Here is a 17,300-nt window from a genome sequence, read left to right on the forward strand (position 1 = left end):
TTATTTGTCAGAGAATGTGAGTTTGGTTGGCTAGGCTAGCTTTGTATTTCTTGATTATCTCCAGCATCGTTTCCAAATAAATCATCTTCTTACTTCTCTCTTTAACATCACTGGCACTCTGCACTATAAATACGGTTTTGTAACCACTCACGACAGAAAAAAGCTTTACCGTTCCGCCATTTTGAAACGAGTGAGGCCGACCAATAGCAAACCAGTATTGTAGTGACGCGTTGCATGGAGGCATTGACGTCAACAGAAAATAAGTGCATTTACCTAAAAACGCCTGCAGATGGAGACAAAACAACACAAATACAGCCAACCCCCTAGGGTCATGGCAGTTGTTTTCTGCGCAAAGCGGCGAAAATACCTTAGAGAGTCGACGGAAAAACACAGTATTCCACATTGCAACATAAAAAAACGTAAGCCAGGGACGCTGTAACCCGGGGGTCCACTGTATTTTATTTTAAAAGTAATTAAGTGTGGAATTAGAAGATACCAGTATCTCAAGTTTCATTTCCGGAGATATAAGATTGATTTTATGAAAACGCATGACATATTAACGCATGACACATAATTTGAATTTCAGCATCTATTCACTCGGCCATTAATGCTCTGATGCATTGTCGTAAACAGAGAAAATGGCAGAGTCGTTCTTCCTCGGCCCATGCGCGCCATGCAAACTGCTGACGCGACGTGGTGATAATCACGTACTTTGCGAGAACTATTTGTCTCGTCAGGATGATTCATGTGGAAGTGGATCCCTTCTCTCATGGGGGTTCTTCACCAGAGGAGAGGAGACTTCACCTGTGGGTGGTCTCCCAGGTCTGGGACATAGTTAGCACAAAGTATCTCCTTCGCTTTTGGATAAAAGCCTCATCACTCTCTAGTTGTTGCGCTACAGGGAGAAGCTATTTGTCTCAACAAGAGCCCAAAAGCCTGCTTCACACATCCGCCCCAGAGGAGCTGATTCAACCCGCAAAGAGGCAGACAAATTTTGGTCTTCCTCTACTCTTGCCTCATGTCCTACTTAATGTATTAAAACTGAGAGGTGGTTTTCCTTCTAAATGGCTCTTGAAATTGCCGCATGATGATCTATAATCATTTTTGCCGTTTGAATATTTCCCTAATATGATGTGCAATGATACATGTGATCATCACAGATATGAGCAGAAAACCCTTTGGAGAGTCTTGATGGATGATCACATTGGAATCTCATATATTGTGATGATGTCTATACTACTGTGGAATAGCAACTAATTATACCCATTAACTCATTCAATCGCAAAGAAGAATTTTTAGATTTTTCTTTGAGCCATTACCAAAGTAACAGATTGCTGGAATTAATTACCTTAGGACTTAACTACCTAAAGTAACTAACACTATTGAAGCAAGAGTTCAGAACATTCACAAATAATACCATTTGATTAAAAATTGGTCGGAAATAATGCATAAACTAATCTGTTTTAATCAGTCAATGAAGGATATTGGATTTAATGCGTCCTTATTTTCCATCACGGGGTGCTTTTGCTCAATGGTGAGTATTGTGTTACTGCGTTATTGCGTGTTAATAAGATAATCAGATAATCACATTTGCCTCAGCATTTTTTTCTGCCCTAAAAGCTTTTTTTTTATATAGTAATAGGGTTACCTCTGAGTATTATTAAGAGAGCTTAGTTAAATTCTAATTTACAGCATTGCTAAGCACATGAATAATCCTTTGAACAAGACTGACTAAAATCAATGCTAAAATCAAAGCTCTGCTTTGTTGTAATTTTTTTTAATGTTATTTTTTTTTTCATTTTAAAGAAAGCGTCACTGAAGTGAGGACCAACATTTACGTGACAAGTTTTGGGCCAGTATCAGACACTGACATGGTGAGTATTTATTTTTTCTCCCATTTGTCTCCATGTCTGATGAACTCTTTCAGTGCCAAGCGTTATCGGAAAAGGCAACATCTCGAGTGTCAGTACAGAATATTGTGTGCTACGTCTATGTAAACATGGGTGGTATCATATGAAAGATTGATTTCCATTCCTTACCTAGAATAACAAGTATGTAATATTTATGTAGTTTGTATGAAAACACTAGTCAAGGGTGTCAGCTACCCTCCATAAAAACGTATTTGACAAGAATTGTATTACTTATTAGTTTATTACTATTTTAAAAGACGGATATTCTCATCCATGGCACTGAAAGAGTTAAAAGAACTGAGGACTGTCATGATCAAATCTTTTTTAAATTGATTATCATAATGATTAATCAAATTATCACCCCCTGCATTTTTTAATGATCTGTTAAGCTTGCATGCGCGTTGATTATTTAAATATAAATAATCAATTCAAGTTGAATGAGAGTTGAATTAAGTGGATATATAATAACTACCGGTTTTCATTATTTACTAGCTTCTAAATGTTTGGTTTTAAAGACTGACAAAATTGGCCTATGCTAACTGTTTGGCAATAGCAATTAGCAGTGAGCTAGTGCTTACCATTTAAGGCGCATGAAGAATCTTATTTATACTTTCATTTGCAGTTGGATGACCTTGCATATATAGTCCCTTTATCAACAGAAGATGCATACAAACTAAACAATACAAACACTTTATTTGTGAAATTCCCTAAGTCATTAAAAGCCCTGGATGAGTGCAGATAAACAGCAGACAAGAGATTTTTTTTTTTTTTTTTGTCCCGGACGTTATGCAGCTTTTGACATATTTGATCATGCAGCTGTAATTGACCGCCTTGGGGTAAGGACTTTTTTTTTTTTCCACTTTAACTCAAAGGCAGCTCGACATCTTGTATTATGTAGCTGGATTATTGAGCTTTGGTGTTCTTTGGTCCCGCAAGATGCCCACACAATGTGCTGTGGTGCAGTTGAAGCTGTCAAAGTCAAATTCTACACAAATCCACACGGATCTTTTCAAATAGATATATCACTAAAGATAATTACGGTGGCTGAGAAGAGCCAATAAGTCTTTAAGAGAATTCCCTTTCTTTCATTAAAGAGAAATTTGCTGTTCTTGCTCAGAAATGTCAAGTAACACAGGATTTCAAAGTGTCTGGCCTTATTTAAGTAAGTCAGCTCACATTATCTTCAATGTATCGCTGTATATTTATTCAATTCATAGATTAAAATTAAGAAGCAAAATCTGATTGTATACATTCATTCTATGGCTCATTTATTTGCCCATTCTGAAGATATAAAGAAAATTCCAATTTTTATAACCTAAAGAAGTCAGTATAGAGCTACATTGCCTTTTAAACTTTACATAAAACACAATATGCACACATCCATGATATCTGGGTGATGACTATGGGTCACGAACATGTTCTTATCACAATAGAGAGCACTTTATCTTTTTCAGCAGATAATGACTTTGAGGGTTTTCTAAGCTCACTTTTAGCCCTACTCTTCTATTGTATTCACATGCCCCACTTGGAAATACAATGAATCAATGGCACAATGCTAGCGAATGCAGTTGTCATGTAGGTTAGTTAGAGGACATGTGACACGCTGTCAAAAATAGGAACACAATTGGATTCATACGTCACCATGTAACAATGTGGCTGTATGGTGTTACTTTAAGATAGTATCTTATTTGTGAAACAGCAGCAGTATCTGTAAGGACAAATGCTTTCAATTTAAGGGGATGACAGTTTAAGCCCATGCTACTGGAAAAAATTAGGGGTGTCATATTCACGAAGTGATTGTGATCATTTTTAATGGTCGTTGTGTGTTGTTTGACATTTTTACTCTCTAACGTTATGCTTTCTGTATGTTGATTCGATCCATTGTATCTTGGGCTCGAGTTGTTGGAGGTGGGCTGTCGATGTGTTTGGAATAACCTGATAGGCTCCTGTTGTGGGTCGAAGAGCAACTTCAAGAGCAGAAGGAAGACATGAAACTGGAGGAGCGTGTGGCAGTTTTCAGTCTAATGAATGGTGAATTGAATTAAAAAGGTTAAGTGATATGCTTTCTTTGCATGAAGGAGCTTGTTTACCACTGAAGCAGCTCAGGTTTAGCCTAATTCATCAATGCAAAGTAGCCATATCTGTGACTGCACCCATAGCTAAACATAGCAAAAAAGATGCTAATGCGGCGAGCCATAGCTAAGCTCTTTATTATTTTATATTAAGTTTTATTAATTTGGATCAGCCACAATAACACGATGGATCTAAATAAATAAATCAAATACTCTCATTGAAGGTTTTACTCTGATTTTTTAGGTGAGATTAAAATGAGAATAATTTGACTGATTTAATTACAGATTTTGGAAAGTCGGTCATTTTTTAATTTCTTGACCACACTAGACAAAATGTAAGAAAAAACAACTAATTAGTAGCGAAATGCTAATTGTCTCTCCTGACTAATGTCAAAGGGCCTTTAAGCAGGACAATGTTCCCAGTCACTCAATTTATGAGATGCTGCTCTGTTTTCATTCTGACATGAACTGTGCTATTTGGATTTTCCCCGACATGTCCACTTTTGTTTTTGTTTTTTTTCTGTTTTTTAAGCTTTTTAGTTGCAGAACTTCAGTCAAGAAAGAACAGCACAAGTGCTAAATAAATAACAACTGTGTGCTCAAGGGGTTTCTTCACTCCGAGCGCTTGTATCCCTCCTAAGAGAAAACCTATTTTGCTTTTTACACATTTAAAACAGTTCCTAAGTGTCTCAATAACATTTGTGATTTTGTATGATTTTCAAAATACCAAAACGATTACCTGTTACGGAAAAATTCAAACCTCCTTTTTTTTGTCTCTTTGACTTGGATGCTTTAGTTGAAGCAATTTGAGCAGTAACACTTCAAACAATGTGTTAGCACTTCAATTATTATCGTTGCCTTTCCATCACAGGCCATCTACTGACTCATACAAAATGCTTTGGAATTTAAAAATGACATTTTTACAATTATATTATTTATGCTCAGCTCAAGGGATTATGGAATCGCCCTACTCTGTTGTAGCCCTCAGATGAACGATGATTTTGTTTTGTTTTCTGAGAGAGCTTTAATGGACTTTTTTTTTCCTCCCCTGAAGCAGACTTTGAATCATCATTTTCTAACATGCCAGAACTGCATTGTTAGTCGGGAATGTATTCGATATCACTGATTATTGCACCGTTTTCATCCTCTTTGAGCACATAAACAAGGCTTATAGCATTCTGTTTCAATGCCTTCCACTATCTCAGCTTAAAAGTTAAACCACAAGAGTGCATCATACTCTTGATGATTTAAAAAAAAAATGGTTGCAGCTCTTTGCACACATTATGGCGCATTGCATTTATTATATCAAAATGAGGGTTGGTTATTGAGCAAAATGCAAATAATGTGCTCCTTTCTGTAAAATGAGAACAACTGCAACTGTGGGCTGGACTAACTACTAGAGCCTGACCGCAGATTTCAATAGAGCAGTATAAATTGCTGAAATTGGTTCCCATTACATGAAGGGAGGACAGCGTCTGTGTGGATGGACGCAGCATTTTTTAAGTAGCGATCGAGGACTCCCGCATCAAAGGAGCTAAGTGGTTGGCTTCATTTACTGAGCTCGTAAATGTATGATTATGGCCGTCGCACGTTATATTTAGCTATCTTTTCATTTGATTGAATCGCATTTGGCTTTAGAGACAATGATCATTCAGGCACTCACAAGCAACTAAAAGTAAGTAACAGAGTGGATTATATTTCTTTTCAAAGCAATGCATACAAATTAAACAAATTGTGGGATCTGAAAGGTAAACTTAAATGTCAATGTGGAAATAACTTGGGAGTATTTATCCAATTTTTTTTTTTTTTTGCTACATTTCTTTAGCACTTTTAAAAACAACTGTACATTGGATGGCATTTTTCTGCCAGAACACTCTGTGCAGGCTATTTGTTGATGCATTGAATTTCCAATGCATGTATCATATACGATTGAGCGTTTTCATTTGGTTTTATTCACTTTATTACTCTAATGTGTCCTCCCTGAGTGAACAACAATATCCCAGTTTCATAGCAACCAATCCAGATTTTTTTTTTTCCTGGCACCTTCAGGAATAGTGAGGGTATTATAAAAGGAGGAATGACCCGAAAAACAATTGTTTTGAGATGCAAAAAAAATGTTCTGGATAAGCAAAACTGTCAACTGAAATGCACTATGACCGGTTGTACTAAATGGAACAATCAAATCCTATAACTGGCCCTCCCTCCAGCAATACAATGCCAGGCATCAAACGCTATATCCCAGGGATCTCTTTTTTTTTTTTTTTTTAAGTACTCTATAGCCACTACTCCAATTACCCATATCCAACCTCAAATGCTTCACTTCACACACACACAGCGGTCACTGAAACCCCAATATTCCAAAAAATCCAATCATATTATAGCAATAAAAGTGGAATTCTCTGCAAATAACAACCAATGTTGCTGAAAGTCAGGGTCATGAGCTCATAGTGCACGACCATGTCAAATCTCTGCAACGTGTCAGAGCGAGACCTCGAATGTAGGTTACAATCTTGACACTGATCTCCACTAAATAGGCAAAGGCTTGCTCATACAGTACTCACTTCTTCTGTTTATTGCCGCTTTTCCATTGTTCCTATCCCTTTTTTCTCCCTCTAGTTTCCTGTAAGATAGGCACATCTCATACAATAGTACAGTCCTTCTCAGTTAGTGTGTGTGTGTGTGTGTGTGTGTGTGTGTGTTGGGGGGGGGGGGGGGGGGGGGGGGCTTTGTTTTTGCTATGTGAAATGTAACTGCAATAAAATAAGAATCTGCATCTTTTTTTTTATTACTATTATTATTTCAGCCACACACTCAGTTGTTAATTGCAATACTGTATACATTTGCAATTAAGGTCCATGTTGAAATGGTGGCACAAATATGGTCCTAGCGGAGTATTAAGGCGGGTATTTTTAGTTAACATCATTAAAATCGACTGACCCAACTTGGTCGACTTTCCCCCCTCGGTCTACATGTTACTAAAAGAAAATTTAAGGTTAATCACAACAATACTTCTACAATAAAGTTCCATGGAAAAAAATGGTGGTAATTTTGTGAAAATGTTTAAATATAATTCTTGTGGTATATTTCTAGACCCAAATGTTGAATGCAATTGCACATTTTGACTAAAATACAATTACTTTCATTAACAACCTTAGAAGAGGTCTGTTATGGTTTTAATAACGTTGCTTAACCGTCAAATTCAATCTTGGCTCAAAGACTTTTTCATAGCTTTGTAGATAAAATCACTGAACTGATCCTCAAGAGCCCATATGCAGGAAAACAAATAATGTTTTGGTCTGTAAAGGTCATAGTTTTTTTTTTTTTTTTTACTTCTCACATTTTATGATGAAACTCCATTTCAGACTGGTTGTGCAGTACCATGTAGCCAGAATTGATGGAAGTTGTTGTGAATGGCATTTTGGAATGAACCGAACATTAAATTAATCATAGACTTCAAGGTTCAACACACTATAATAGTTTTTTCTCCTCAAAAACGTTGTTTTTCAAGGTTTAAAAAAAGAAAGTTTGTAAAGCATGTTGTAATTCTCGATCCTAAGGGTATTTTTTTTTGTGCTGTCATGATGTTTAAAAAATTGAGAGCTTAATTAAGATCTGTAATTAATTGATCTAAATAATATAATTTCTGAGAGAAAAAAACACTCTGCCACGGAGTATTTATTGTCTATTTAGATACATTGTGCTATTGTGATGGCTAAAAAAAATGTATAAAACAACAAAAAAGGGCTTTAGTCAATCATTTTCTTCAACATATATAATTACACTATTTACCGTCTGTTGTATTTGAGACTAGTACCAAGTGCTGTCTGCAACTCCTACTTTCAACAGGCCTAATGACTAAAAAAGAACAATAAAACAATGTCCATGTTGCGTCACAGTCTTACTTAAACAAAAGATGTTTGTGAGTTTATTATGGCAAAGATCTTTGCTCTGGCTTGCTATATTAGTGATTTTGTTGCTGTTGTAAGTTGTGGCTGCAGTTGCAGCTGGGTGCTTTGCATTTATGTTTATTATTTATTAGTATCACATATGGCATATTCACTGTAACTGTAATTAATTGATTGCAATTAATCTTTCACCCCTAGTATTCTTATTAGCGAATGTCCCAGAAATGTCAGGAAATATAGTTTATTTATTATGCAAAACATGCGTATTTGGCCTCCTTTGAGAATATCTGATGTTTTATGTTGTCATTCTAGTGTTTGACATTGAACCTAATTTAGTTTATACAATTATACACTGTAATGTAATCAAAGAATGTTATGACTAAATACGGCCATCTGGGGAATTCATAAAAGAGTGATAAAAGCAAACAATATTTGTTTACTTTCATGAGTGTTAACGACAGCAAGTTTTAGGAAAAGTATTTATGGGCATTGGCCTTCATTTGTTTACTGGAATGTGATTATATTTGTGGAACGAAAGGTGCCTTGCACTGAACACAGTGAAGTGCTAAGCGTGTTTATGCCTCAGACCAAGAAGATGAACACTGAAGATAATTGTACTTTGTAGGGCTTTCATAGCTAGTTGCAAATCTCACACAGGTTACACTAGGGAAAGATGAATCCACAGCGAGAGAATTTCTTACATCAGGGACCCAAGAATGACCAGTAATTACCTTACAGTTCATCAATCAAATCTTTGACTAATCATAACAATGCTCAGTGAAGCTCAAAAAGATGGAGATAATGGATGTGCCGCAGCTGCTGCCTCAAGGATGTGCTGTGTGTCATTATCACGCTGGCCAATGTCATCGCTGGCTTGCTGTGTATTGTCAAAAAGAAGACATCTTCACATATTTTACAAATAACATTTGGTGCATAATACGTTTTTTTCCAGGCGGTAAATCACAAGTGTCGTATGAGTCAGCTTTCGCAGATAAACAGCACTATGTCAAGTTGTCACCTCAAACAATATCTCACAATTACATTTCTTTTCCTTCATCCTAATCTTGTGTTTGGTATTTAAAAGGAAAAAGGTAAGATATTGACCTTCAAATGGAATACAAATGTTTATATTTGGAAATTATTGATCATGTTACCTCTATAGCTTTCCATCATTTCTGTTACTTCAGATTTTTTTTCTAAACCTTTTAGCCCTTTTATTCAATGATTTTCCACCACATTCAATCTCACAAGGTGTTGTTGGACAAGACCAGGCACTTTTTTCCCACAGATCAATTGAAATGAAAAGATAAGAATCATGTCGATGGACCAAACTGTAATTGTGCGATTTACTGTAGAATTATTATTATAAATTTGCTTTACAATAAAGCTGAGGTTGTACTGAATGATAGCAAAAACTCCCCTCAGCATGATGCAGTGCAGTTGAAGCCCACTGCAAAACCACTCACAGAATGGCAACACTACTGTTATTTGTGCCACTTTTCCCCAAATTCCAATGATCATGATAAGTCAAACGGGTATACAAAGCTCAATGCAGTCACTCACCATTTGTTTGTCCAGGCGACGATCTCAGGAGCAAGGTTATGCTTGTTGAATTGGTTGATGACTTCTTAATGAATAAACTCATCTTTAAAGCTAGAAATAAGGCAGTAAATGAAGTTTTCAAATAATGCTTTAAGAAACCTTGCCAAACTGAGTGGTTTGCCTACATGACAAGCTCATTGTCCAAAAACACATGACACATGACACATGACCAATGAACCAAGCAAGGCAGCCACACCTCTAAATGCAGTAGCCATACCTGGCCAGTAGGAGGTATACTAAACTTATCCAACCAAACTATGGGTCAAAACTTCCAACAGAAATGAACTATTTTCAAAATACAATTTATTTATCATAATTAGTGCAAGAATAACTTCTGTTTTATTTTCACATAAAACAATATATGTCTGATATGCTTATACATATGTATTTATATGTATACATCAGGGGTGAACAAGTTCGGTCCTCAAGAGCCACAATCCAGACTGTTTTCAATGTATCTCTTCAACCAACACACCTGAGTCAAATCAGCGTCGTTATCAGGATTGTGCAAAGCATGCTGATGAGCTAATCATTTGAATCAGGTGTGTTAGTTGAAGAGACACAATGAAAACAGGCTGGATTGTGGCTCTTGAGGACCGAACTTGGCCACCCCTGGTATACATAGATAGATACATATACAGTATACATATATTAGACACAAATATTTAAAAAAATTAATTATATTATATTAAAATTATATATATATATATATAATATGATATATATAATATATATATATATATATATATATATATATATATATATATATATATATATATATATATATATATATATATATATAGCATTATTGTCTTGTTATCTGTCGTGTGCATGTGTGCCTTAAGGAGTAGTTGGTGTGTGCACTGTGCCCCACCCACACAACCCTCCCAATCTTGCCATAACCATCTTGCATATAAACAAAATGTATCGTTGAAAGGATTTACTGCAACTGGATGAGTTCTATCACTACAGGGACATCAAATTAATAATCCTAATTAATTTTGTGTGAACCGTACCAAGGACATAATGTCTCAGAGGTAATACCTTGCGGTGTGTGGCTTTCTTTTATGACTCATTTAAGTGATGCTTTGGACCTCTTGTTGGATCATATATGCAGTTTGGTGCACAGGGAATACATGCAGCTTGATTCATTTAGAATGCTGAGCCGGGTGCATTTGGGATTTTTTTTTGTTTGTTTCATCATAACACCAGCCACACAGGACAAACTGCAAAACAAGACTGACAAGAAGCAAGCGGGGGGAAAAAATCCAATAAATGCAGGGATTGGCTTCTCGGCACCAGAAGTGTAGGATATGGAGCATGGAGAGCAGGTTGTCGGGAGAAATGGCCAAGTAACAATGCAATAAAACTGTGTGAGCTACGGGATGTGATAGGTTCAAATAAAAAAAAAAGAAAAAAGCTTATGTGCATTCATAGGGCAAGCTGCCAAAAACAATATACCTACTGTGCGAGATTTAACTATGCAAACTAAAAGACATGAATGAAGGTCAAATGAATCCTCAGTGTTTATTGATGGTTTCTGTAAAAACCAGCAAGGCAATAAAAGATGAAGGCCAAATTAGAAAAAGTAATAACTATAACTATTAATCTCCTCTGTGAGATTATTGAAGCTCACAAACAAGCAGTGACAGTATAAAAAAGGTGCATGATAAGAATAGAACCACGCTAATGAACAATTAGGTTATCCTAGCTCATTCGGCCAGCAGGATTTGACGTACAAAAATGTTGCAAAATGCAATAACATTTTAGTGAATATCTGTGACAAGATTTCCCCTTTAAGGATTTTGTGTACAGTGCACATAAAAGGTTTGAAAAGATGTTCTAATTTAAATGGTCTCGACACATACAGAAGTCAAGAAATGTATGCGATTAAGCCTTGAACACGCAAAGCTATAAACTGAACGTCAATCTAGGTCATAAAGCATTATTCACATCTTAAAGTTTACTGAGAAAATATCAAAATGTTCAAAGGTTTTATCCGGGCAAAAAAATGTCTACTTTGACAAGCCTAAATCATAAAATCTATTCTGAAACTGTATTTTATCTAAATTTGTTTTTCTCTACCAGTTGATCCTTTTAGTAGTTCTTTGTAAAATATCATCTGCACTTTGTAACTTAGAGAATATCAATATGTCATTGATTGACATTTTTTTGTCTACCAATTAATTCCATCAAGATTTATTCATCATACCCAACGACTTCAATATTAATATATAATTCAGGAGACTTTTAAATAAAAAAGATTGTTTTTTTTCAAGTTATCCTCCCACTATCCTTTATACACATTATTAGCTTTGCCCGGTTCAATGCCATAAATATTAATATAAAATTCAGGGCACATTTGAATAAAGATTCTTTTTTTCCCCAAATCATTCATGTACTGTCCTTTTTACACATTTTCCCCCCCAAAAATAAATCAACTTTAACTTGAAAGTGATTGCCAAGCTTTTGCAGGAAAAATATCTAATAAACCCAAATTTTCTGAACTTCAATCATTTCTTCAGAGAGCACAGCATTTCTGATCTGTTATTATGTAAAAGTATGTATGAATGCAACACTAAAAGCTCAGATTGATAGGCAGGCAAAGTATGTTTTTATGTGTGTGTCGCAGTTCCGAGAGAAAGGGGGAAAACTGGCAGACTATCAACCTTTTTGAGCTCTGAGAAAAATAGCCTAGCAGGGGAGGGAAGCTACAAATGAAATGGGTGAAAAGGTGCAAAAAGCTTGTAGGGTCATTTTGAATCTAATTTACAGAGCTTCGCCCTATGACATGTTTCTAAAAGGTGTGCAAGGAACAGTGATTCAACATCATGTTTAAATTGTGCAAAAGGGATTTCGATTCAACACATATTCATTCAAGTCCAATATATACAAGCTCCGGCCAATTGGCCAAATACGGTCCATGGTCAAATATTTTTTCGGCCCGCAGCCTCCGTCCTGAAATTAACCATGTTAACCAGTGTATAAAATGCATGCGATATGCATTTTCATATTCACACACAAGAGGGCAGCAGCACTGTCCAACTTATCTCACGTCTCTTAATTGCAACGTTTCGAGCTTCTCGTTCCTCAAAATAGAGCGAGACTCAGAAGTTAATTTCCTGTCAACAAATGGATAAGCGTCTTGGTTAACATAAAAAATGCAAATTAAAGTGTGAGGATTGGACATAGAGGAGGTAGCTGAAATCGAGAGGTATCCGAATTATCTTTTTGGTCTCGTAGCTCTCGATGGTACTAAATAACTAAAGTGACAGCTTACTTAGTTATTTTAGTACATTAGTACCAAGTACCTTATGGACCTTATGTAATCCACAACTTGAATTAATTTAAAAACTAAAATATTTGATGGATGCCTCCCAAACTCTGCTGGGATAGGCACTAGCAAGCCCGTTATGCTTGTGAGGATAAGCAGCTAAAGAAAATTGATGAATAGATATTTGATTGACACTTTAATTAACTAAAGTTATATATTACTTAATTACTTGAAGTAATAAATTAGCACTTAATTACCCAAATCATAGGTGCCGAACTCCAGTCCTCGAGGGTCGGTATCCTGCATATTTTCTGGTTTGCTCTCCCCAACACCTGCTGCAAATTATTGGCTTATTAGCAAGCTCTGCAGAAGCTTGAAAACGATCCTAATCATTTGAATCAGGTGTGTTTGAGAGAGAAGGTTCAAAACCATGGGGGATACCAGGCCTCGAGGACCCGAATCTGACACCTGTGACCTAAATTACCCTATTATTTTGGCACTTTTTATAAACGATTGAAAAATGATTAGGTACCAAAGTCTAAAAGTAATTGAATATTTTAGTACTTCACTGGCCAAAGTAATTGATTGCTTTAGGTCTTAATTCATTTTTTAACAGACATTTTTTTTAGCCTTTTTTTAGTCAAGCATTTAAAAAAATAAAAATAAAGAATTACGTGAGATTGAATGTCTGGAATCTTAAAAAAAAAAAAAAAATCTTTCAAATGTAAATAAACACTAGTCGGATATGAAAGGCAGAATTGTTAGCTAAAATTTGTTCTTATTAAAAGGTGTTGCATTTAAAAACGAACATCAGGCTAAAATGTATTTATTGCCCATCACATTTTTATCCTACCCACCTCTTGCTCTGTTGGCAAAAAAAGTTTGGACACCCTTTAAATGTTTTTGGGGATGTTCTTCCCAAGATTTATGCGTCATCATTTAAAAAAAAAATATAGTCTTCATATTAAATAGTGAGTTATAAAAAAAAACATAAAAACAAACGAACTGCAAAAATTCAGATTTTGTTGTACAATAAATCGCCGTGCTCCCTTGCAATCGGTATGCACGATCTTAACCCTTGGGTAGGAGATATCAGTTTGTCTTTTGAAATGCTTTTTTGTCTTTTGAGGGAAGGAGTCATTATTACAATTGCCCTCTGGTGTCAATGTGCGTTCATCTGTTCTCGCTGGCCTGCAGCCATCATTTGTTTGCAATGGGCAAACAACACATATCCAATCTGATATGATTAGCATAATAGCAAATGGATTACGCTCATTTTTATAGCTATACATGAAGTGATTGTCCCCATATTAACCTGGGATAAAAATTTACAAAAAAATTCAGGTTTAAGGCTATTTGTCACACTGTTCTTTTTTACTGTTTTTTTTTTAATGGCGAATTAACGTATGCATTATGCTGTGTTTTAGATAAAGCTTCATAATAATTTCAAGATAGTTGGCAGGGCAGCACAAGGTCAAATACAACAATTAACAGCCGTTCTGCACTCTTTGGAGAGACTATTTTAAATGTGTTGAGACCAGACGTTCTAAATCCCCCTGCTGAGGATGATGGCCTTGTTTTGAAGCCACTTGGAAATGATTACAGTTTTTTTGATTTTCACCCACGGAGCAGTCAGTTCCGCATCACAAGAAGCCTTTGAGTGTACCAGAAAAACAAAATGATCGATCACTCAAGTCCGCGCAGCTGCTGTACACGGCTAATGAGGAGCTCTGTTGCCAGGACACCAACGCCTTTAGATGGAATTTGAAATGCATTCTCATTTGAATGGCTATGAGTTGCATTATTCTTATTTTGGAGGGAAATATATCGGCCAGCACGCAATAATTTGTTCAAAAAGTTACTAATGACAAAAGATATTATATTAGATATATATTACAATTATATATCGTGTGAAATGGACGTGGGAGTCATTTTAGAGTACACACATGAGTATGTAACAATTAATAAAGTACATTTGATTAAAGTTAGAATTGCTGCTTTCAAATCATTTTCACCTGGTTGGCGAAAGCACAATGGTTGCTCTGCCGTTGCCACAGCAACAACTCTGGTAGTGGCCTGCCCATAGTGATGATTGCATTGAAACTCATAGTTGGGTAAAAGTATTATTTGAACATTGGATCTGTAATTAATTAATGTAATATTCATCTCTTTTATTGTATCTGAAAATTTCTGTCAAAAATCTGAACCATGTTTTATATTTTATGATTTTGTGGCAGATGAAAAGATTGATATGCAACAAAAAAAAATGAATTCAGTCATGTATTTTCTTCAGCAGATACAATTACTTTCTGCTGCATTTAGGACCTTTTGCTGGCTGCAATCTTGAGTTTCAATCATCAGGAGGAATGGTGCTGTTTTCTTTCAAATAAAATAATATCCAAACTTTCCATTACAGACCTGCTCAAATTCTTGAGTTTAGTCCGTCAAAAAGCTTTGCCACGACTCACAATATTAGCATCTTTTTTGCTATCGTTAGCTGTGACCTGTAAGTGATGCTTTGCATTGATGTGGCAGGCTAAATTTGAGCTAAATTTTGAGCTGCTTCGATTTACCTTTGATTTATCAAAAGTGCTGTCAGGGCAATTATAAAGGTAAAATTCTCAGAGCAACTCTCACATGCTCCTCCATTTTCACGTCTTCTTTCTGCCCTCCTACATGCAACAGGTTTCACTTATGCCAAACAAAATGACAGCCAACCAGTGGTGTGATTGACCTTTTTTTTTGCAACCCCCAAAAACTCAAGCATAAGAACAATGCTGATGCTTAAAAACAAATCTAATCCACATACAGAAAGCATAAAGTTCAGGATTAAAAAATATGTTAAAGTGTGTTAAACAAAACTTCTTAATCATTAACACTCTGATTAACAACAGAATAAAATACTCTATTTATAGTTCTTATTATGTACTAGAGGACCGCTTCAAATTTCAGTGTATCCCTGTGTACATTGACAGTAAAGGCATTTTATTCTGCTTTATTCTCATTACTTTATAATAATGTGTCCGTTAATTTGATACTCCTAGTTATAAGAGTCATTCATTTTGGAAAACTGTATCCGCCTCTATATTATGGTTTGTTGTTTCTTTTCCTTCAAAGAAGTAAGCCATCCCAGCGATCTCACTTCAGTAAATGTTTCTTAAGATTAAACCTTTAAACTCTATTTCCCACAGGAGTACACCATCGATGTATTTTTCCGGCAGAGTTGGAGGGATGAGAGACTGAAATTTGACGGGCCCATGCAGGTGTTGCCCCTCAACAACCTCCTTGCCAGTAAGATCTGGACACCTGACACCTTTTTCCACAATGGAAAGAAGTCTGTAGCCCACAACATGACAACTCCAAACAAACTTCTGCGACTCGTTGACAACGGTACACTTCTCTACACTATGAGGTAAGAAAGACAATGGCAATGTGGATTCTGTTCCCTCAAATATGTCAGGTATCATTTTAGATCAAAAGTCATCCAGCGGCAGACAATCAATGACCCTTGTGCAGTATTTTGTCCAATTCTTTGATCTTTTACATCAAAGGTATTTCACATCAAAGGGAAAGAAAGCACTAGGGAGCTGAAATTTCACCCAGATGGTAACAACATTTCAAAGTTCAACAATGCACTTCCATGTAGTTATCACACTACCAAAAGTGAAACAACCATTGGCTAAAATACTGCAACAATGATGTGGCAGAAAATGAGCCAAAAATGGTCAAAACACTGCACAAGGATTAAAATTTGTTTCCAGAGGGACTGTCTGGACTTTCCGTCTGTTTGTTTTACCTTCTCTTTTATTCTAACTTTGTTTTTATTGATATATTTGTGCTTGTTAATTTGTTTGTATTTTAGTATTTATACAGCACTTAGGTCACCCCTTGCTTTTGCTTTATAAATAAACTTTGATTTGACTTAACTTGACATAAATATATTGATGAAAATCCAGAGCAGTTAATTTAATATGTGTCCTTGTAGTATTTGCCCATATTAAAAAAAGGACTTCACTCAATAAAAATAAAAGGGAAAGCACCAGTAAACAGAGTCAAACTCAGCAGGAGTTGATGCAGGAATAGGATTATTTTTTGCTCTAAGGTAGCAACTGTTTATCTGATTTTCTGAGTGTAACCATTGATAGGTGGCAAAAAAAAGTGTGCAGTGCTGTGTATGCTTGCTGTACAGTAATCCCTCATTTATCATGTCATGATCCAGACCACCCAGACCACCCCCACAACAGAGGAAATAGTAGCCACAAAGCATTATATCTGTCAGAACTTTGAAAACACTCTCTGATTCAGGGTTTTTTTTTTTTTAAATCCTTCATTTTAGATTAACAGTTCAGCCCTTACAATCCCCCAGTGGAAAACTGTTTAGCACGTCTGCCTCACAGCTAAGAGGTCCCGGGTACAATTCCAAATTGCCCAGGCCTTCCTGTGTGGAGTTTGCATCTTCTCCCCGGGCTTGTGAGAGTCATCTCCGAGTACTCCAGTCCCCTCCTACATTACAAAATCTAAATTGCCCTTAGGTGTG

The 17,300-nt window shown here is 36.0% G+C and overlaps 1 protein-coding gene across 1 annotated transcript in view; it reads left to right on the forward strand.

Moving 5' to 3' along the window:
* The window catches only part of gabra3 (gamma-aminobutyric acid type A receptor subunit alpha3), a 79,352-nt gene that overhangs the window by 44,900 nt on the left and 17,152 nt on the right, over positions 1-17,300 (forward strand). The window contains exons 4-5 of the mRNA XM_088440408.1: positions 1,807-1,874; positions 15,955-16,175. Coding sequence (XP_088296534.1) covers positions 1,807-1,874; positions 15,955-16,175 — 289 coding nt within the window. The remainder of the gene's footprint in view (positions 1-1,806; positions 1,875-15,954; positions 16,176-17,300) is intronic.

Source organism: Hippichthys cyanospilos, chromosome 18 (assembly GCF_059441005.1).
Source record: "Hippichthys cyanospilos isolate Australia breed blue-spotted pipefish chromosome 18, RoL_Hcya_1.0, whole genome shotgun sequence".
NCBI lineage: Eukaryota > Metazoa > Chordata > Actinopteri > Syngnathiformes > Syngnathidae > Hippichthys > Hippichthys cyanospilos.